At 39.8% G+C, this 23,004-nt stretch overlaps 1 protein-coding gene across 1 annotated transcript in view; it reads right to left on the bottom strand.

The window, feature by feature from the left end:
- LOC117821626 (IQ motif and SEC7 domain-containing protein 1-like) overlaps positions 1–23,004 on the bottom strand; it is a 130,925-nt gene that overhangs the window by 93,052 nt on the left and 14,869 nt on the right. Inside the window, 2 exon segments of the mRNA XM_034696040.1 lie at positions 5,501–5,608; positions 17,165–17,194. Of these exon segments, the coding sequence (XP_034551931.1) occupies positions 5,501–5,608; positions 17,165–17,194 (138 nt within the window).

Here is a 23,004-nt window from a genome sequence, read left to right on the forward strand (position 1 = left end):
GTCTGTTATTCCAGAATAATGTGCCTAAAGATAAACTGATCCAAATAATTTGGGGATATCATCATAGACAGTGGATTATATCTACAAAGATTGAGAGAACCTGGAGAAATCTTTACAAAAGGGAAAAGGCCATTACCCATACTGGATGGACATGATCTCCAGGCCCTCAGATGGCACTGCGTTAAAAACAGACATGTATCTAGTCCGTATTAGAATGACTCATTTGCAAGTCTTTAAATGGAAATTAAGGTTACAACTATACACAGGCCACATTTAGCACTATTCAAGACAGTTAGATACTGGATCATAGAGTACATGGGTAGCGGATGTCAATGGATTGTGGCTACATTAGTGAAGCTAGCTGCACCAGCCTCCATTCAGGTTAACATCCACATGCCTGTGTTTGTTATTCATTGCTCCGGTCGAGTTTACAAGTTACAGCCAACTGCATCTCCATTTTATGTTCCAATACTTAAAGCTGGTTTATACTTCTGCGTCACCCCTACACAGCAGGGGCCGACGCGGACATGAGCACCACATACTTGTGCGTCGATGTGTCCGTGTCGCGCAGCAATTCTCCGCCGAAACACTTGTGGTCAGTGTGGTCTCTCTGATAGCCGATCGCCTGCTTCCGGCCCCGCTACGATCTCTGATTACTTTTCCACAGAGATTCAGAGCGTTTTATGTAAATCTACAGCTGATACATGTTGCTGTTTATCATTCAGACATGATTACATGAAGAATAGAGAAGAGGAGATGAATAACACGGCCGATGTGCAGCTGATATCCGGGATTCCGGAAGTGCTGTAAATGCAGGAAACAATGCCACTGGTCAGACCAACCACAGGGCTTGCGGTCCGTGTCAATTCTACCCCTAGTTACATTTTGGAGGAGGTGCATGTCAGCTACCTGGGTAGGCCTCTGTGTAGGTACGAGAGCTATGCGGACCCCCAGCGTAGGCTACACCGTCGAATCGACGCAGAAGTCTAAATCAGCCTTTACTGCACCAGCTGTGTACCTGTTGGTAGGCTAATAACGCTTTGTGAGCTTATAGTTGTGTTTCTGTGATCATTTCCTGTACGTTCACTCAGCTGATCATCTTTGTATGCTTAGTGGCAAAATAATCATAAACAGTGCTCCAACAGTTACATCATAAGTTAACAAATCTAAGCTGTTATGCCCTGTGCCTCAGAGTGCATATTTGAGTCAAAGTAACATATGCTGTGTAGCTGTGAAGCTGATGAAATGCTGTCTCTGCATGTGGGTTCTTTGTTGCTAAGGAAAGAGAAATAGAAAACAGAGGTAGATAGACAGCAAGGAAGGACATATGCAGAGTAATACAAGAGGAGTACAAACAAAGAAAGAGAGGTAAAGAAAAAATGTGGAGCAGAGTTAACAATCTAAGAAAGTCCTTGGGGTTTGTTTCTGCTATTACGCTCTGGCAGCCTCTTTGCTCGCTCTGAATGCTCGTCTCCAGAGATGGTCCAAACACTGCCATTAAGCACGACGAGTGAGTCACTCACACCAAAGTTGCCCTATTAATTCCTATTACACTTTTAAACTCACTCTCCAAAGTTTGTGAGGATTAAGGCGACTTTAGGGGAACGAACGGCAGCCTGTGACAGACGTCTGAAAGTAACACAGACTTCAATTAACTGGGCTGCGATAACTTCACTTTTTTATTTTGGAGCAGACGTTTCAGCGGAATATCTTTAAAACTACAAACACTTCCTGTAATGAAGGTTTTCCTTTAAATGTTCCCAATATGCTCTGTCAAAACATCTTAAAGGAGTGAAGTGATTTAGCAGACTGTAGAGCTTGGCACCGCCACTCACAAATGGCACAATAATTAATATTTCACTTCCTCCCTTTCTTCTAACATTCACAAAGATCAATCCCTCACAGAGAGCCAAAATGCTTCGATAGAGAATGATTAACCCAGAATTTCTTCATATTTCTTCATAAATATGAAAAGAAAATGGGTCTAAGTGGTCTACAATGCAGAATGTAACTGAATGTAAGTTCAGAGCGTTGAGATACTTTGCTGTCTTGCTCAAGAAAAAGATGATACTTCATAATAGTCAAATGTGCCCGAAAAATAGCTATGAACAAAGTTTGTATGACAAACAAGTCATATTAGCCTTGTTCATAGATGTTTGCAAGTAAGTAGGTGCGCGTTTAGTGTGTGTTCCAGGCATATACTAGGTGTTTCTACGCAGCCAAAGAACCCATCGACTATTGTCCAATGACAGAATATACCTCTTGGAACAGTGGCCAGTTCTTGATATTTGCGGTGAAGCCACTGGTTAGCGATTAACAATATCTGTCTGTGTGTCCAACCAACAACTTGAGAAGCGACCATGTGTTCTGATCAGAAACAAAGTGTAATCAGCTCCTCCATATAAGTCTGCAAAATGAACACTTTAATGTCCTGGTTCATGACATCCCCCAGAAAAGCCTGGTTTATCTGTTTCTGGTGGGTCTCAGTTTCATTGTAAATAGTAAGTTACACAGCTTCACTCTGGCTAGCTTCAGCAGTACCCAAAAATTAATTAATTTTCTTTTGATTTATTTGCAATTAACAGGTTTTATGTTTGCTGAAGTAACAACATCATGATGAAGGTATAAGATAAGTTAAGATAAGATAAGATAAGAGATAAGGGATTCCTTTACTCGTCCCACAACGGGAAATTCAAGTTTTAGAGTCTAAGAAATATATAAAGCAAACAAGAGCCTATAAATTGACAATTATTACAAAGTTATTAGCAATTAAAAATAAAATCAAAGAGGTAAAAGATGTATGTAAAAAGTAAAAAGTAAAAATTGGAAAAAAAAGACTGTCAAGTCAATAGCAGTGGTTCCCAAAGTTGGGGTCAGGGCCCCCTAGGGGGTTGTGAGAAACCAATAAGGGGTCACGAGATGCCTTCCAAAAAATCGAATAACTTTTAAAAAATTCAAAACTGTAAAACTAACATCCAATTTGGATTGGCCTCTTAGTGCTGCTTACACATAGCTGTGAACCAGGTTTCACCACCTTGAGGGACAGTGGGGGTCGCCAGTCTCTTGGACCATTATTTTGGGGGTCACAGGCTGAAAAGGATGGTAACCCCGTCTCAAGAAGAGAAGAAATAAACTTTCAAAATGTTCGTTTTTTGAATGGATGTCCGATGCAGGAAGTTGTCGTGAAATAAAAGTACTTATGGGCTTTTGCCAAGCAGATCTATTGCAGAAGTTGAACCTTTTATCTAGAATTAAGTGCTAGTTGCTTTTGAATGTAGATATCTCTCAATAGAGAAAAAATTAATTGTTGTCAGATTGCATACTGCTGAAGGGAATTGGGTAGGGATGCACGGTATTGGATTTTTTGCCGATATCCGATATGCTGATATTTTACACTTCATTTAGCCGATTACCGATGCTGAAATTTTTTTCCCACACGTCTAATTACAGAGATCACCAATTCTCTTCTGTATTGGAATGAGCGTACAGTATTACGGTGATACTCTTATCACACTTGTTATGTTATATTCATTTCTTGTGCAAAATAAGAAAAACACTTAATACTTAAAACTGCGTATTTATTTACGACAATTACTTCCAAACAAAATTCATACAAAAAGAAACATCCTACTTAAAACTTTGATGATGCTCTCCCTGAGATAATCATAACAATTCCCACAACCAGGGCAAATTTGGCCAATTTTACATTTGACATAGTAAGTAAACCTGACCTCTGTTCACAGGGAACATGTGAAATGTGCAACTGTACAGTAATTAAACCCAAATTAAATATAATGGTTTACTATTTGACAGTAAACGTGCCTAAATTAGTCAGCTACATAAACCTTACAGACTGCTGCTTAAATTCAAATTTAAATTAAAACATGAGCCCAACATGTGTGAAGCAGCCCATTATATTATCGAATAATTATATCGGCGGATATCGGCGTGTTGGCCGATATCCAATTGTTCATTTTAAAGCCAATATCGGCCGATACCGATAATGTGCTGATAATATCGTGAATCCCTAGAATTCAGGTCTGCCTGATTTTGCTCTCCACTCTTTGCAGAACCTTTTTTCCTATATACACACTAGCATTTGGACAACAAAGGTACTACAAACAGAAACCTAAACACATCTCATACCAAAGTCTGGTCTTGTTTGTGAAGATTCTACATTCTCATGTGGAACCTGCAATACTGACTTAATGCTGATGATTGAAATTAAAGCTGATGTTGTCACATCTTCATTAATTGTGTTGATTTGGATGGTGCACTTTGAGATTGTAGTCTCTAGGGATTTCCTGGTTAAATGAAGGTTACATATATTTAATTAAAAAACTGATTTTCAACAAAAATTCAACAAAGACTCTTCCATTTCTATGCAGAGCACTGTGAAAGGATAATGAATCAAACATCAGATATAAATGAGAAAACGATTCAAAATGTAAATGGGGTTATGTTCCTTTGCACTGTCATCATTTATTAATTAGTGGTTAACTACAGCATGACTGTGAGAGATGACTGAGCTCAAACTGAAGCAAACAATGCTGCTGAGCCCGAGAGGCAAACAATCAACTTCCAATCACAGCCATCATCTTGTTTACAGTCATGATCCATTTAACCTATTAGCTCTCAGCTGTGCTCCAGAATTACAAACAGTGCAATAATCACACAGGGGACAATCAGACAGAACACAAACCAGTGAGGTATTAATCAACCAGAAATTGCTAATTCCTCTTTTATTCTTACTGCAGCTTTAGCGAAGTCTAAAAACAACCCACAGATGTTCCTACTCATCAGGAACTTCTGAACACTGCTCTTCTTTAAAAATAGAACATAACCACCCTGCTCTGGGATTTATTTTTGGGCTGCACATGAGCCAAAAGTGGGCTATGGATTAGGCTCGCTCTGCTTTTTTGATGATGAAGCACACAGAACTACAGTAGGAGGCGTCTTTGAAACTCTCTGCAGCCTTTTGAAGCCCCCTAAGTCTGTCCCACCGATGCGACTGTCTGTGCTCGTCTCTCTTTGTGTTTCTTCTTCTTCTTCTTTTTTTTGGAGAAGCTCTCACCAGCTCCAAGAGCAGCACAGGCTAATGGGTGAGCAGATTATATGGACCGATCATATTTCATTAACTCTAAGCTTAATGACCTCCTCCTGCAGTGCGTTTGACTACTGGACTTCGTCGTACACGTCAGGTAAACAACACTGCAGCTCTGAAGCTGAGCACCAGTCATCAGAGTTTTATGACACAGCAGTTTCAAAGACTCAAATATTGGATTACAGAAAAGTTTTCAGCCTTCAAGCTGTCATGGTTGATATATCTGCAACAGACAGCCTAATAACCAGGGCGTCCTTATCCACTCTGACAACTGTTAGACACTGACAAGGCAGGAGCAAGACAAGAAAATGAGTGTTGTGCCGCCGTGCTGGAACCACAGCGGTACCCGTGGGACAAACACTGAGCATGTAATCATAAAATAGCATCTTACTGTACCTAAAGGACGCTGACTTCCATTTACGGCAGGGGATGACTCGTCTGTGTGCCGCAGACACCAACCTCCCAGGGTTCTCTGGGACATCCACAGGTAGAGAGGCATGTCTCCTACAGAGGGATAAACCAAGTTAAAATAAAACACATTTTTCAGACTGTTGACACAGACGGGCAGAAGTAAAACAATGTTATGTTAAAGACTGCTCTGTAGTCAAGTCACTGTCAACAAACCCTCAGAGATTTGATTTCCCTCTGGGGGATTGTGAAGTGGATGTTCTTAAAGCAGGACTACATCATATTTCTACTGGATCACATATAAAGCACAGCAGATAATATCAAGTATCAATCAGTCTTCTAACTTTGTCTTAGCTAAGTTTTTTACTGAAATAATTGCACCAAAGTAACTGAAACCTGATAGGATTCCAAGTACCAAAAAAACACAAAAAATAACTATTTAAAAAACAAGTTTTTGAGTTTTTGGCCTAAATCATCTCTTGATGATTCTGGCCACCTCTGGTAAAATCGCCTTAATAGGACAATGGCCTGTGTCAAGAGGGTGGCTTAGGCCATTTTATTCGTGTCTTAAAGCTAGGGTTGGTAGTCTCGGAAAACTAGCATGAATTTGAATGTAGCATGTCTTCAGAACTCCATCTAACTCCCCCCCCCCCTTCCCCTCGGAGCTCCTCCAAAACAACGCCCCAACTCACATGCACGAGCGCCGCTGATTCATGACCATATGATCATGACTGATTTAAAACCGGTCCTCACCAAAACATTATCATAGTAAAAGTTAAAAACACAAACAAACATGGCTGCTGTTATGCTAGCATTATCCAGTTGTACCGGTGACACGATATCAGAAGAAAAGCTATAATACATATAATATTGTAACAGCTCTACTGTTTGTTAAACGTGTTCAGTGTAGATGTTCTTAATTCCTACAGTGTTGACAGTCAGTGAAGGCATCAGGAGAGGTGTAGAGTGTGCGAGCGGGAGAGAGGAGAGACAAGAGGAGAAGTTTTTCATTCATTCAAACTTTGATTGTTGCTTTGTTGATTCGAGTGCTCACAGTCGAATGCGAGATCAGATTGTTTAGTAAGCGTTTGATTGACCTGACATTTGTTCAATTTAGGTTAGAGTTATTGATGTTTTGAGTTTGCTTTATGGAATTAAAGGACAGTTAATAGTCAGGTTTCAAAAAGTTGTCCAAACTGGATGTTGGAAATGGGTTCAGTTCAATAAAAACTCAGCAAAGAAGACCTGGAGAAGTGAGGAAAGGGACTGCCTCCTGACCAATTTGATTTACCTGACATTTGTTTAATTTGACTCAGGGTAGTTTCAGTTTTGAGTTTGCACTATGGAATTAAAGGGCAGTTTAAGCCAGGTTTAAAGTCGCCTAAGTCACACTAGAATGTTCGAAAATTGGCCTAAGTCACTTTTTTCTTTAATGTTACATAATTGACACACAGCGTTCTATGCATGTCAACAGTCATCCATTGTCAAGGCCTTTTTGATTAAAATGATTAATAAATGTCATATGCTCTGCATTTGGTAAGGTTTTTCGTGTTTTCCCAAAAACTTAAAAAAATGACATAGGCCATTATTTTAATAGGGTGACGATATTTTTTCCTGTTCAAAGAATCTCAATTAAGCAAAAATTATTGAAATGTGAAAATTTTACGTTAGGGAAAAGAACAGAACCTGGTTGATAAAAGAAAAGTAAGGTTACATCAGATAGGTTTCTCTTTCTTGTACTACGAGTCTTCACTGCCCGTGTGTGCTTGCAGTGTGTGATCACAGCTCAGACATCTCTAATCTGTTTCCGCTGAAAGCCATCTCCACCGAGACATTTCTCTCTCATCTTTTGTTTGTTGAGGTTCTCACAGAGCGGTGCCACCTTTGGGCTCAGACAGGCCAGACACATTTCTCAAGCTGTCAAGTAACAGTCAGACACCTTCGGCCTACCCGTCTCTCTCAAGGGGAGATACCCTTATCAAAGCACAAAGTGACATGTGGATCATAGAGAAAGCTGCAAAAAGTCTAGTCGAATAAAAACATCAGAAAACATCCACTGATAATCAAATTATCATTGTTGTTCTTTAACACAGCTGTTAGGCTACTCAAATTCTGTGTAAGAAATCCTGCCCTTATTAATCTCAGCGGCTAATTGGTGTCACAGTTGCTGCCATTTGCTGCTGTTTCGGCATGATGAATTATTAATTTAAAAAATGCTAATGTCTCTGCTCTGGCTGAATTGAGGGCTGTGAACTTTGAGTTAGTCTGGATTTTCTTCCTATGTTTCCATGAGTTAGTTTGTATTATATCACTGCAGATTGAAACATGCACATCCTTTTAACAGACCTGTCAGAGTGCCGACTGATGCCAAAACACCTGCTTGTAATGAATGGTTGTTTTCCTCCACAGAAAGATGTTCTAAGATTTAAAAACACCTCTCTTTGTTTTCTCAGCTTTCTTTCAGTGTTCTGCACACACACTTTGTTTTATTCAATTCTTGTAGAGCGAGGTGTTTTCAGAACAATGCCTGACTGAGAGCTGAATTCCAGTTTGTACACTCAAAAGGACTCACACAAGGATACATACAGCAGCAGGCTCGACATCGTACACTAGTTATCTAAGTAGAGCGTCATTCTCCATGGCAACAAGGGACAGCGAGGGAGACAAGGGAGACGAGGGAGACGAGGAAGACGAGGAAGACGAGGAAGACGAGGAAGACGATACGTTTGTGTGATCTCTGCAGAGCGAGCCGGGCTGAGGGTGAGAGACAGCACCAGAAACACAGCTCTGTCACCTCTCGTCCCTGCAGATACACATCAGATCAGTTGCCCTGACATCTTCCGTCGCCGCGCTGGATATCTGGCCGGCTTTTTTTTTCGGATAGATTTCCGTGTGAATTAAACACAGCTCAGTCCACACATTGTGATGTCTGAAAGTAATGTCCTGCCTCCAGATAGAAAACGGCTGCTCCATTGCTGTGTCAGTGAATGTCTTGTTTGTAAGGAGAATAGGACGTTGCAAAAGTGTAGTCACTTTGCTCCCATTTACAAATGCATATTATACACAGAACACAACAACATAGTGGTTTTAATTAATGTTTAAATTAACTGGAAACACTTTGTTTACTGCTGCTGTTTCCAGTCACACTCTGAGAGAGGTTTTGACCTCCACAACAAAAGCCCATCAAAGCGTTTCTTCTCTTCATTGTCTTCTCTGCAGAAAAGGGGAGGTTTATAATCCCCGCCTCTCTGTTTCTCCAAATCCTCTAAGGAGAATTATAGGGGAATAAAAGCCACAGGCCAAGCCAGGGCTTTCCAGAATACCTCAGTTTACCAACTACGCTGAAATTCTCTGACAAGCGACTATGGCCTTCAAACAGAGACATGCTCATACAGGAAAGTCCCATAGTCTGCTGCTTAGCAGGTCCACTGTCACAGATTCAATGTCCACAAGTAGGGATGTTTGGAGATTATTTTTCCCTCTCCGTACCCCTCTATGATGTGACATGTCTGCATCCACTCTTTGTTTTGTGTTGCCCAGAAACTGACTGCAAACTGATTTAAGTATTAAACATGACTATCTGCTTTAGAGCATTGTAGAGACACTGATTTTGAAACTGCATTTTTAACCAGCAAAGTAACCCTAACCTAAAAATAAAGTTAATCCATTAATGGATATTAACGCCAGCTCAGCTTGCAGCCTCTTGGGACCGCCACGACATGTTAGAAACACCACTTTTAAGGGTGACTCTGCTTTATATTGCCTGCAGTTCAGGCTAATGTCACAGTTCTGCCAGCACTAAACTATGGTTATTTTCCAACATGATGCCCAGAAGTCAGTTTTACTCAGCTGCTGCAACACACTGCAACCATTTGCAGCCAAAACACCTTCATGATGGCAGAGCAATGACATTACTCTTCTGGAGAGTAGAAAAACAAAAGATATCCAATGCGGTGAAAAAAGCAAATCTGATGCCCAGCTAATAAATGAGGGATATTTGATCAGTGCACAGACAAGTGTAGTTGCCAATATCTGATTTCACATTTTAGGTGTGTTGGGAGCTTCATATAATTCTGGTTTCAAATTAAGAAATCACTTCTAATAAACTGTATGAAAAGATGAACTTTGTAACAGCTCCAGAAAAGTGAAGCCAAAACATTTGGAGCTTGCCCTACTGACCTGGTGCTTCATATAGCTTCATAAAGCCTGCATGTTTTATGCATACAGATTGGACATGGATTAAACCATAGACTGTATACAAAGATGGACGTCATCTCGCTCGGCTCGATGGTGGCTGGCTGCGGGATAGGTCAAAAACTCTCCCCAATTAATTTAAATGGTGCTGCGGTCAAACTTGAAAAAATGAATACACATCGTACGAATGTTTCTCACATCCGTATGCTGTGGTGATATGTAGTTATTATTTGACTGTTTTGTGTTCAAGGCCTCTTTTTTCTGAAAAGTTTCTTTTTCGTTATTTATTAGAGGTTAAAAAACGGGGTTTTACATCTGGTTTTACTTTGATAGACAGCTGCCGTAGAGAGAAACTCTGTTGGACCTCGGGACGGTACGCTGTAAGGAGGAGAATGTTACCGTGGAAACAAACAAATTCCCTACTGCGCAGACCCTGGCCGCAGAAAATTTACAAGATGTCAGCATTCTGTAACGGGATATTTTGGCTTCAAAACCGCAAAATGGGAAAAGGCAGAGCGATGTTGTCCATTATATATACAGTCTATGGTTCAAACTCTTAAATCGAAATGCACATTACATACATTTTTCTCAAACATGACCTTATAGTTATTTCATACCGTGCTTATTTATGTCCAAGTGTTTTTTTCTTCTATGAAGTTTAGTTTAAATGACTTGATTCTAAAAGCAGTATGAAGTCATGACTAACTACTCTGTTTATAAATGCTGCTTCTTACATCAACATAGGAGTCCTTCACTTTTACTAACTTTGCCAATCCGAGGGAGCTTTGCCTTTTTTATTGGTAGGTATAATGTTTGTTCTGGTTAGAAGACGGGGCAAGATGTAGGGTTGCAAAATTCCGGGAATTTTCAAAGTTGGAAACTTTCCATGGGAAGAAACCAGGAAATTACTAAATAGAAGGTTGACTCTTAATAGGGAACTTACATGAAGTGAGGGAAAATATATTTTAGTATAATCCTGACTAAAACAACCAAATTTCATGCACGTACAGTTGAATATCTATGCTATTCCTCAATCACATGGACATAGCACACTGCTTACTGCAGGGCTATTGAGACCACGCCCCCTACATGCACTGTGCATTCCTCCATCACATGCACAGATGATTTCTAGAATCCTGGACCACACTTTTGAGCCCAGAGCTCAAGACTATTGAAGCCAAACCTTTGAGCCTGTGGACTAAACAAAGTGAAGTAAGTTTTGATGATATCATGTGATTATATATTTAACAAATGTGATGTATGGTACTAATGTTTAACTTACAATTATAAAATGTAATTGTATTATTTTGGATGGATGACTGCTTATAACAAAACAAATATTTATGCTTGGATATGATACCTTTCCATTAAATTACCCTCAATCCCCGGTTAATTCCCATTAATTCCCATGGAGAGTTCACAATTTGGAATATTTCCAAAATTCCCCAGCTTAACTTCCCATGGAAATTTACCGGAAATGTTCAACCCCTTTGCAACCCTAGCGAGATGTCAATACCACAGTTCCCCCAAACAGGCCTACTGTGCAGACTATAGCCCCAAAAAACATCACTATCACCTTATGTTAGCGCCTGCTTTGTAGGTATTTGGCTTCAGATGTATACAACTGTAGCAGATGGAGATGCGGCATCCATCTTTATATACAGTCAGAAGCTCAACATATACTGTACTTGTAGACAGGTATAAATAACAAGAGCCTAAATGGATTTCCACACACAGTTCAGCGATGGAGCACTCTCATCCTACGCTCTCATTGCACTCGCTTTGATAAAGCGTCAGAGCGCTTCTCGGCTGTATGGGCTTCTGTCGTGTGCAAGTCCAGGTTTATGAATGACTGCTGTACAAAAGTGTAGCAGGGAGTGCGAGACCATCTTATCATCAGACATTCAATGAAGAACAATCCAATAAAACCAGGCCGCTGAGGCTGCTGGGTGCCAGCCTGCTTGCCTGCCTGTCTATCTGAGCAAGGTTCTTATCACATCTGAATGAAACCATCCATTGTGATTACAGGACTACAGACCAATTTAACACCACCATGTTGTTATTCCACTCTCATTAGCCACAAAGTGTGTATGAGTATAATCCCCCCAATCAAAGACAGGGCCAATCTCCTTCACTCCACCAACTCTTACACACATACGCATACACCAACACACACTAAAACCTCTTTTAAACCAGTTCTACGCAATCCTTCGGGAGCTGGGCTTATTTATTTATAGCCGGAACCAAGTTCAGAGGCTTTTTTATTATTATTGATAATGAAACCTACAAGGCCATGTAACACACAAAATCTATTACAGCTAGGCTCACTTGTGTTGTCGCGTGGCACATTTTCAGGGTGAGAAATGTAAGTGACTGTAAGGCTGCTGTGTGTTGTCAGCTGAGTGCTGTGTTGGCACTCAGTGATGTAGTGATACAACAAGGGAGCTCTGAGCCAGAATAAAACGTGAGTGATGGGGAAATATTCAAAAACAGTAAGAGCGATTTGAAACTAAAGCATCTGTTTCTCTTAAAAGAAGATACACAGAGGTACTTGTGATATATCCATAGGGAACACAATGGAGGCAGAAGCAAAAAGTAGGCTTACAAAGAGGCTATCTGCTGTTTTCTGAAGGTGTGCAATGGAGCTCAATCTGAAGTCTAAATTAGATAGGGTTCGACCAGGGGTTCACTAAGTGGGGGTCGGGACCCCCTGGGGGGTTGTGAGACACAAATGGGGGGTCGTAAGATAACCTTCGAGAATGCTTTTTGTTTCTTTTAAGATATCTAAAAATAGTACATTTTACCCATTATAGTAAAATATCGACAAAATAGTAGCTAAACTTGAAATAAAACCTTGAAAATAGAAAATGTAAGGAATTTTCTGTCTTTCTTTTTGCCAGATGACTCCTAAGTTTAGGGTTAGTGAACAGTTAATTATCAAAAGCATCAGTAGCAGTAGGTTAATTCATAACAGCACAGGAAACACAGCTACATGCTCATATAGGTAAGGTCATTTTATGCAGACCAGCTTAATGAAGCCACATTTAATCCACTTTGAAGGACAGTGGGGGTTACAAGTCTTTGGCACTTATATTTTGGGGGTCGTGGCCTGAAAAGTTTGGGAACCCCTTGGGTTAGACTACTGTATCCCACTTTTTTTTTATTCAAACACAACTGAATACATTCAAAACAAAAGTAACATTTAAAATACAATAGAATAATTTTTTTGTGTACATTTTTGCTTAAAATTCCCAAAAAATCATGTCAAGATTGCTGATTTGAAATTTAAATTGTCCAGGATTTCCATTCACTCTGATAAACCTCAAAGTTTGTATCTTTATCCTGAGTATTAGTTTCTGGATTTCATTCGTTTGGTTTCACAAATTATCCTTTTTACTATATTAATATTGTTTTTTTGAGAACTACTTACCAATACCAAATTTGTATTTCAAATAATGGACACTTGGTCTGCATCTGTACAATTGTAACAAGAGAAAATCAACTTAACCAAAAGATTTAAAAAAATGAAACTTCAAACTTTTGGTTATTCATGGAATGGAAAAATCTGTTGAAAATGGTGGCCTTCCTGTTGTGTTTTCACCATATGTAAAGGAGACAATAATAATGTAATACAATATAACATAATATAATATAACAAAGATAATAATATAATATAATGTAATATGCATTATATTGTCATCAACAGCCAGAGGGTCAATACGGAATTAGATGATGGAGTGTGTTGATGCAGTCTGTGGCCTCCGTTACTGTCTGAGGAGCGTTTCAGGAGCACCTGAAGCATTCAGTCTTGCATCAAGTCCAACACCTTCATGTGTAGGACAGCATACACTTTTGTAGCTTGCAGTGTAGTGTTTTGTTAGTTTTAATGAGCATGTTTTATATCATGGTATGTAATGAATACATACAGCTTCAGGGTCGCGACACTTTTCTGATCTACATTGAATCAACAGCATTCATTCATTCTATTACCTGGTGTGGGTGTAAGTGGTTGCACATTTATACCCTACAAAGCATGGTGACCTTAATGAAGTAAACAGTAAAGCTCAGCTAATACATGGCAATAGATTCCATGTATTTCCATGAGTATTTGGAGGAAACTTTATTCCAAAGTTTCTTTATTGGTTTTTCATGCACAGACAGACAAACAATAGGTCTTGTGACATGTAATAGTTGGAACAGAGTTCTGTGGATGATGTTATAAAACACAATAACACAAACACCCTTAAGATGAAGGAAACTTTAAGTGAAACTTTATCATTAACTTCTTGATTTATTAACTTAATACTTCATCGTTTGCTGTGCTCTTACATGTACTTTTGAGATTCCTCTTAAATCCCCAATATTCTGGAAATATTATGTGATTTTTACCCTGTGAACAGTCTTTTACTCAGCTCTCCTTGTATGCTTAGTTATGTGCTATGATGATGGACTACTTTTGATTTCAATTTTGATTTACTGATGGATTCATTCTTTCATTTTCAGGTATTTTTTTATTTAATAAACTGTTTTACAGTCACTGTCCGCCCAGCATAAAACACCTTGTCCATTTGGTCACCAGACCAGCATCATTAATTTGATATAAATATGTCAAAGAAGCATAACATTACGACAGAATAACACACTGCACCTGACAGAGCGGGAAATGAGCTGCTCTTCAAGCTCTTCATTGATCTGAAGGATCAGTGCCATAATGTCTATTCCTCTGAGCTGAGAAAGGGACATCCAGCCAACCTATGTAATTCAGCTGCCAACAAGTCACATGATCTGAAATGTGCTGCTGCATGTGAAGATTGAATGTTAGCTTATATACAGTAGCAGCAAACTCACAGTCTTGGCACACCTGCTTTGTATTAATAAAGGGAGAAATCTTGGAACTGTGGCCAAAATTCACAACCAGGAACGGCTTGCAGAAGGCTGCCGTGGTTTGGGAGGTTTCCAACCACATCAAAGCATCGATTTGGTGAGATGGGATTGTTTTCCTCTGGAGCTTTTTCCTTCATTTCAGCAGCTATGTTTTTAGATTGAACCATCAGCGGGAGACAGGGCTGAGATATGCAAAAAAAAAAGCAATTTCAACCAGGAAACAAAAGAACGTTTTTCCCACATATGTCAACTATTTAATGATGTGACATTGATGATATCAAACTACCATATTGGCATGATACTGTGTACTATGTGTCAGCCCAACCATACCGAGTGAGGAAAAAAAATGTGTAAGATAATGTTTCCTACATATGTTTTGATGCCAAGTTGCAAATATCAATAGTAAAAGCTGCAGAGTAAGACTGATGCCATTGCTGATGGTGAAACTGAGGATCATGTTTCTTTAACCGTACCTGCAGGTAGATTTGGTTCACAGTAAACAAGGCATCAATCTGATTGTGCAATCTGACAGTTTATACAGTAATGTGCTCAAAAAACAAAAAGCATTCCGATGTGAAACATGACCTTGTGAGCTTTATTACCGCACACTGACTTGTTTATCATTTCAGATAAATTCCACTTTTTTCTGCCAACATTTTTACCTTGAGGCAAAGTTTTATAACAAAGAAAACTCTCCCAACAACTAAGCCTTCGCATAACATTCATCATAGCATGCTGTTCTTTGGTTGGTAGCACTAAAAAATCTTCAACATAAATTCAATATTTTTATCCAACTATGTTGTTAAATGCATGAACACTTCTGCATAACCATTTTTCTACTTTATTTTCTTCATTTTGAACATAACTGTAGGAGGTAAGGGTGTAACGATTCATCTACTACATCGATGTATCGATTTATATTCCTATGATCCGACTACATCGATCTGTGCTCAACAAGTTGGCCTTCTGGACGACATATATCGATCTAACATTGTTTTAAAAGGTAATAAATAAATTGTATGGATACCAGTAAATAACACATTGGATTTAAGCACGGCTGACTTCATATGGATGTGGGTTTTTTGCACTTTTAATGGTAAAGACGTTAAAAGTTACTCAATTCAGGCTGCCTGTCTGTGAGGTCATCGCCACGCACCAGCAGACAACAAAACACAGCATGGCGGATGGCAGAGAAGAAGCCGGCGAACGAGAAATGATCAAGCCACCATTGCGGTCCAGCGTGTGGAAACACTTTGGCTTTCGCAAAGATGGAGATGTTCTAAATAAGTCGCTTGCTGTTAGTAGGATATGTAAAGGTCAAGTAAAGTACCACGGCAACACGACAAATCTATACAACCACCTACTAAGGCGCCATGAGATTTCACACACCGCCAGCTGTCCTCTTGCAGCGTTCCCGCTGCAGCAGCAGCGCAAGGTAACATCAGCTCTGCAGAAGCCTCAGGCCTCACCAGCATGTTTAGTCAGAGACTAGGACAAAACTTGGCTCGGTCGAAAAACATCAAGGCAACAACAGGAATCTAGGACTGTCCTGTATCAAGTATCATTTTTTGCTAAAAACTTACTGAATCAATTCAAGTCGCTGAATCGTTTCAGATCGTATCGTTCTACATGAACCAATATCGTCCTTTAATCGTATCGCAACCACGAGTCATGATACGAATCGAATCGTTGTTAAAAAGAATCGTTACACCCCTAGTAGGAGGGGATGTTAGTGAGCGGCAGACACACTTCACATGCACATCCCACACTACAACACACATATTTACTGTGACAGTCCAGAGACAAAGCCTGGCACACATCTGCAGGCTGCGACCCTCCAGATTCGCTTAAAATGTGTTATGGGACATGTGGAGCAGAAGAAAAGCAGCTTGGGGAGCCCAGGCAGTTGAGCACTAAACTAAAGGAAAAATAACAGACATGGTCTGAAATTATAAAGCACGGGACAGGCTACACCACACTCTGCCAGTCTAGACACAAACAGGTCTTTAATACACAGAAGAAGAGGAAGAGGCTGTTTGGATCCCACAGTGAAGCATCCCTAAAGAGAGAAGCGACAGATAAGGAGTGTGTTTACCGGCCAGAGAAGCCCATTTACTCTCTACATGCGAGCCATATTTCTAAACTGCACTCACAGCAGTGATGGATTCACATTACAGTTCAAATCAGCCCACATCTTAACCCTGCAGACACCCCTACAAATCTCCAGCCACTGAAGTTCACCCAGCGTACAAGCTAACAACAGGGGAAAGTGACTTTGTGCTGCACTTGACATAAAATCTCATCATTTTCCGCACACTGTAATATCCACAAACAGCAGTAAAGCACCATACCAGGCAGTTTCAATGCTTCAAACTGAGGAAAACCACTTACTCTGGCTAGATGCATGACGCTACATTATATATTTTTGTACACTAAGACCACATGTCTTTGTCAAAGCACTTCTACAAGATGGTTTTCCCCCCTAACATATCAAGGATTTTAAAGAGAAAATGGACACAAAATGCAGCCAAACGTTTAATAAAGATGGAGTATAAGCTTTATATCTGGACACACCTGACCATCCAGGAAGAGTCCAACTCAGACCTAGAAGACACAAAAAATAAATAAATAAATAATTTTGTCGAGTAGAGACAAGAGTGCTGCAGTATTTAAGTAAAGCAGATAATGACATGCAGAGTCACAAAACGCCTCGCTGACCACCATCACTTGATTCAGCAGCCGCATTACAGCAGCCAGGTTTGGATATCTAGCAGACCAATCAAGGTGGTGGTGCAACACTTTTACCTTGAGATTGACCGGGGATTTTAACAACTGGTTAAATTCTGCATGAAATATACCAGCAATGGGTGTCATTACTGAAACCTATGCCTGTGCGGAGCCAGTTAAAGACACAGCATCTTGCCCTTGCAGATAACAAAAGTATGACTTGTGTGTGATGTACATGGAACTGAATGGTAATCCATTTCACTGCATTAGATTGTGACATAGGAGGAGTTATTTGTAATCAGCTCTTCTTCTTGGAGTGTATTTTCTGAACAGAGAGTTATAGGTAAGTCTTAGTTAAGTGTATTTCACACAGATTGTTAACTCTCCTTATCTCCCGTAAGAAGATAATGGAAAAAGTCAATGATGAGGTGCATGGGAACAATGCATCCCTAATGGGGCTTGGTTTTTGTCCATGGCAAACAGAGGTCAAGGTTTATGGGTAATGTAGTGTCGTGAATAGGGTTGCAAAATTATGTGAATGTTCAAAGTTGGAAACTTTCCATGGGAATAAACGTGAATAAACTTAAATATAGTTGGGGAAAATATATTTTAGCATAATCCTGACTAAAACGATCAGATTTCATGTAATTACAGTTGAATATCTATGCTATTCCTCAATCACATGGACATAGCACACTGCTTACTGCAGGGCTATTGAGACCACGCCCCCTACATGCACTGTGCATTCCTCCATCACATGCATAGATGATTTCTAGGATCCTGGACCACACTTATGAGCCCAGAGCACAAAACTATTGAAGCCACACATTTGATCCTGTGGAATACACAAAGTGAAGTAAGTTTTCATGATATTATGGGGTAGTATTTTTCACAAATTTGATGTATGGTACTAATGTTTAACTTACAATTATCAAATTTAATTGTATTATTTTGGATGGATGTCTGCTTATAACAAAAAAAATATTTATGCTTGGATATGATACCTTTCCATTAAATTACCCTCAATTCCCAGTTAATTTCCATAAATTCCCATAATTCCCATAATTCCCAAGGAAAGTTTACAATTTGGAATATTTCCAAAATTCCCCAGCTTAAATTGCCATGAAATGTGCCAGCAATGTTCCACCCCTTTGCCACCCTAGTCTGGAACCGTATCTAAAGCCAAACGACATATCTCTGAAAAGTTAAGAAGTCTGAATGGTTAAAACTGGACGTAATAATAATAATAAAAACTTCTGAAATCTACAATTGCTACTACTTGAAACTCTTTGTGCACACTGTTAAGGACAGAGGTGTTCTTAATATGAGGAAGCTGTGCCTTTGCCACAATGACAAGTCAAAATGCGTATGTGTGAATGGATATCTTGCACTTGTTTGAGGACAACTTTTCGGCCCTCCTAGTGCAATGGCGTACTTTTTACTGAACTCAAAAATATGATTTTGTCCTCACTGTCCTACACTCTGAGCTCTCCATTTTGTTCATGACATTTCATTGCTACTTTGAGAAATACACTGCAGTAAACTGCGTTGCAACAGCAAGGAGAGTAGACTTCATACCACAGAATTAAATGTAGCCTTGTCGGTGAACTCTATAGCACTAAGGGGGCAATAAAGTCAATGCTTGGCTGCATCGGGGCAAATTTATGAGCCCCCTTGTTGCCTCGTTTCACTTTTCACGTGTAGAAAACAAAGAGGCATTCACGGTTAAATAACAGTAGTGACTGACATTAAAGCACCATTAGGAGCTGTAGCTGTGGAGCTGATTCTTTGGAAGGTGTGCACTGTTCACTTTATGCGGAGTTTACTTAAAGAAATAATGAGTTACTCTGTTGTGTAATGCTAAAGCCAATTCTCTAATGACTGATTTACTCCCTCTCTTATCTTCACTTATTTTTCGAACTCCTTTAATTTCTTATTTAATAGTTGTGTGCACCTTTTTCCTCTCCTGCTGAATCTCTTCTATTACTTAAACATCGGCTTCAGATAGCTGGGTATATTGGCAAAGACTTCCCAGCATCCTTTAATTATTCCATAAAACACAGAGCAGGCTTGATACCACTGCTGTTTTCATTAGTGCAAAGCCCATTATGACTGTGGAATGAAGCTGAAAACTCGAGTTGGGTCAATATAAAGCAGAGGAAGGATGAGATTCATTGACACGCACACACACACACGCTGCAGTCCAGATCCAGTGCCAATTACTGAGGCAATCGATTGCTATGTTTATAATGCATCACTGCAAAAAATTACAAGATCAAAACCATATTTCACAAATCTTTTGCTGAAAGATATATGTGTCTTATAAACTGCTGCACCCAGTCATGCAAACAGAACACCAACAAAGCAAAGCAAGGAAGAAGTGGTCAGAACCCTGGACAGCTCCTCTGTCCTGTTCCAGTCCTGAAGAGAGGTCACAACAAACCACTACTGACACAAATATTACTATTACTACTCCATCTGCAACTTCTACCTCTACCTCTACTCCTACTTATAACCCATCTACTCCTACTCCCCATCTCCTACTACTGTTTCTGGTCCTACTGCTCTTCCTATTACTTTTCTACTCTTACTACCACAAACACTGCAACTAATACAACTACTAATACTGCTACTCCCTCACTAGGCATACTGCTATTACTAATACTAGCAACTACAACTACTTTTACTGAAGTATGACTACTCCAACTCACACTACCTGTGTTACTACAACCTCCACTACTTCTACTACTACTTCCAGTATTTTTCATGCTGCTTTTTCTACCAATGTCCCCAATTAGAGATGCTCTGAAGTAACTAATTTCTTCCTCATTTCATCGTAATTTGAATTCAAACTAACTGACTCGTCAAAAGAAAACACTCAGAAAACAGACAAAGAACTATTAGCACAATAAGTGCCTGCGGGTAAACCATGTCAAATTAGACTGCAGATAGTGGCTAACACTAGCAGAGCTAGTACCACCAGTCTTTGGTCCAAATACTAGTGTTGTAGTCAAGACCACATTAACCAAGACCAAGACCAAGACAAGACCAAGACATTTAGGGATTGAGACCAAGAACAAGGCAGGGTCTCACGGAGAGCTATCGCAGGTCTTTTCTTCCTGCAGTGGTCAAACTCTATAACCAATAATATATATATATTTATGTTGTAAGATATGCTTATTTTTACCTCTTTCATTTTAATTACTAATAATATTTTAATAATTTGATACTTTCGCTTTAGATTAGAGTTAAAACTGTGTTTTCTGTTGCTTGTGATCTCAGGAGAGGTAGGAGGTCGTAGCGGTAGTGGTGCAGGATTATTTTGTCAAGCTTTTTTTTCTCATTAATTGTGTGCATTTTCTGTTTTCTAATATTTGTAGTGTTTTTATCTGATGGGTTATAGGTGTTGACTGTGGTAATCCTGTGGCAGTTATTTAGCTGTGCCCTTCTCTCAGTGTGCCTCCAGAGTATTTTATTGAATGTGTATTTATTGCCGAATTAAACGACTTAGCAGACACCTCTGGTCGTGGGCACGCACAGTCTCTCCTCCTGTCGTCTGTCTCCATTCATTAACACCTGCGTGCAGGGGCGGGTATCTCACCGTAGCACCGTGAAAGTAGCAGCCATAACAGGTGAGACCAAGACCGAGTACTACAACACTACCATATACTACCTGTTCTGGTTGCACATTGCTCCTGTTGCTGTACATCAGTCTGATCAGACACAGCCTATATCCAACTTTATCTCCAATTTCTAGATCAAAATACGAACAAGCCGTGCCTCCACACAAGGTGCCATCTGTCAGCTGTGCTTGTCTGTATCCAGGAAGAAGAGGATTATAGCAATACGGAAGCAGACTTTAACAAAAGATACAACCCTGGCTAGTGGCAGCCGGCTGCATTACAGCTTCAACACAATATTAGAGGGGCATTTCAGGCCTAAAATAATACAAATATTACTCATTTGTTTAAATGACTAGTAACTCTGGTGCTAGCAAGGTGACGAAAATTATTGTTTGATCAACTACACGTACACATTTCTGTCCCCGAACTATCACTATTCCTTCTCCTACTTCTACCCATACTACTGTCGTACTACTATTCCAACTCCATCTTCTTTTCCTACCCTTACGCCAACTCCATTCACCATGAAACAACCCTGATCCTAAAAGCTTAAAATTGAAGTGTTTTCTGTGAGACTGTCATACTGGAGCTTCTCGCACAGTATGAGGCGACATCAGTCATTGTTATTCAAGCTGAACTTCATCACTTTATGCCCTCGATTTTGGAGCCACTGGCTTATTAAGTCAAAGCTGCAACAGAGGCACACATTACTTTTATTTATCTTCTCCTCGTCATGAAATCGTAATTCCTTCATACTGCAATTTGCATGAGTTGCCGTATGAATACAGAAAGCTGAGGCAGAAACACTAGGAATTTGAAGGATTTGAAGTCAGTTTCTTCACTTTTGTTCTTAAAAAAGAGTGAAAAAAAGCCGCTATCTACAGCCAGAGTAAACCTGGGAAAACACCAACCAATCCCTGCCATCAGGAGCCAAATTATGAAACCAATCAAATCCCATCCCGGGGATGGAGTCCTGAGGAAATGCTACATTCAAACTCATGCTAGTTTTCTGTGACTAGCAACCCTAGCTTTAATTATGCATGCAGTCTAGACAAAGATCATTTGGCTCGTCCCGAAGTGAACAAATTCCTCTTTTCATTGCCTTATCTAAATGATATGTCTCATTTAGAAAGCAACATTAACTGTTTTTTCTTCTGCACTGCGTAGAAACACTGGCTACTGAGGTTAATTCAGGTGCATTCCCAAAGACTTTTAAATAATGCATGAAACGCCAATTCCCACAGGAGGTATCATTTCACAGGAAGACCTTCACAAGCTGGAAGATTGGTTTCCCCCATGGTGGCCCAAAGAGATGTAAAATCTCCGGTGGCAGAATTAAGACATCAAGCCAGCTGATACTCAAAGTAAATCTTACTCTGTTGCAGCTGCTGTTATGTCACCGTCTTTAACCTGCCCTTTAACTCAGTGCAACAATGCCTGTGTGCGTTTCTTGCATGTGGATGGTGTGTGTGTGTGTGTGTGTGTGTGTGTGTGTGTGTGTGTGTGTGTGTGTGTGTGTGTGTGTGTGTGTGCCCTTTTTGGCTCAGTGTTGCAATGAGGAGGACAGTCTGTTTCCTGTTGTGTGGGAGGAAACGGACAAAGGGCACACCCAGTGAGAAAAAAAAAATGCTGACTCAGTTTATCAATCTGGCTTTCTGCAGGAGTAAGTGCAACTGGACACGACTGCAGAAAAGCACGAGACTGCTCATTTAATTGTAGCTCCCTGCATGTGTTAAAAAAAAAAAAGTGGAGCATCAAAGACTGTACACCACCCTGCTCCAATGATCCACAAATCAAGTTTCCTCTTGCTTTAAATATTTGTAGCCTTTTTTTAATTTATGTACTTTCAAATAAATCCCACCATGTATCATAAAGTCTCGGGCACTTTCCCCTAAAGCTGTTTTACTTTTCATGCCTCCTTTCCAAAAAGCAGCCCCAATGTAATTATAAACCCATTATTTGTTTTTTCGCTGTAAAATATTGAGTAGGGTTAAGCCTTGAAGAAATGGCTTCTAGCACTTCATCACATTACCACTCTTATAACTGCAATAAGAAGAGAAGCAG

The sequence above is a fragment of the Notolabrus celidotus genome, chromosome 11, assembly GCF_009762535.1.
Source record: "Notolabrus celidotus isolate fNotCel1 chromosome 11, fNotCel1.pri, whole genome shotgun sequence".
Lineage (NCBI taxonomy): Eukaryota > Metazoa > Chordata > Actinopteri > Labriformes > Labridae > Notolabrus > Notolabrus celidotus.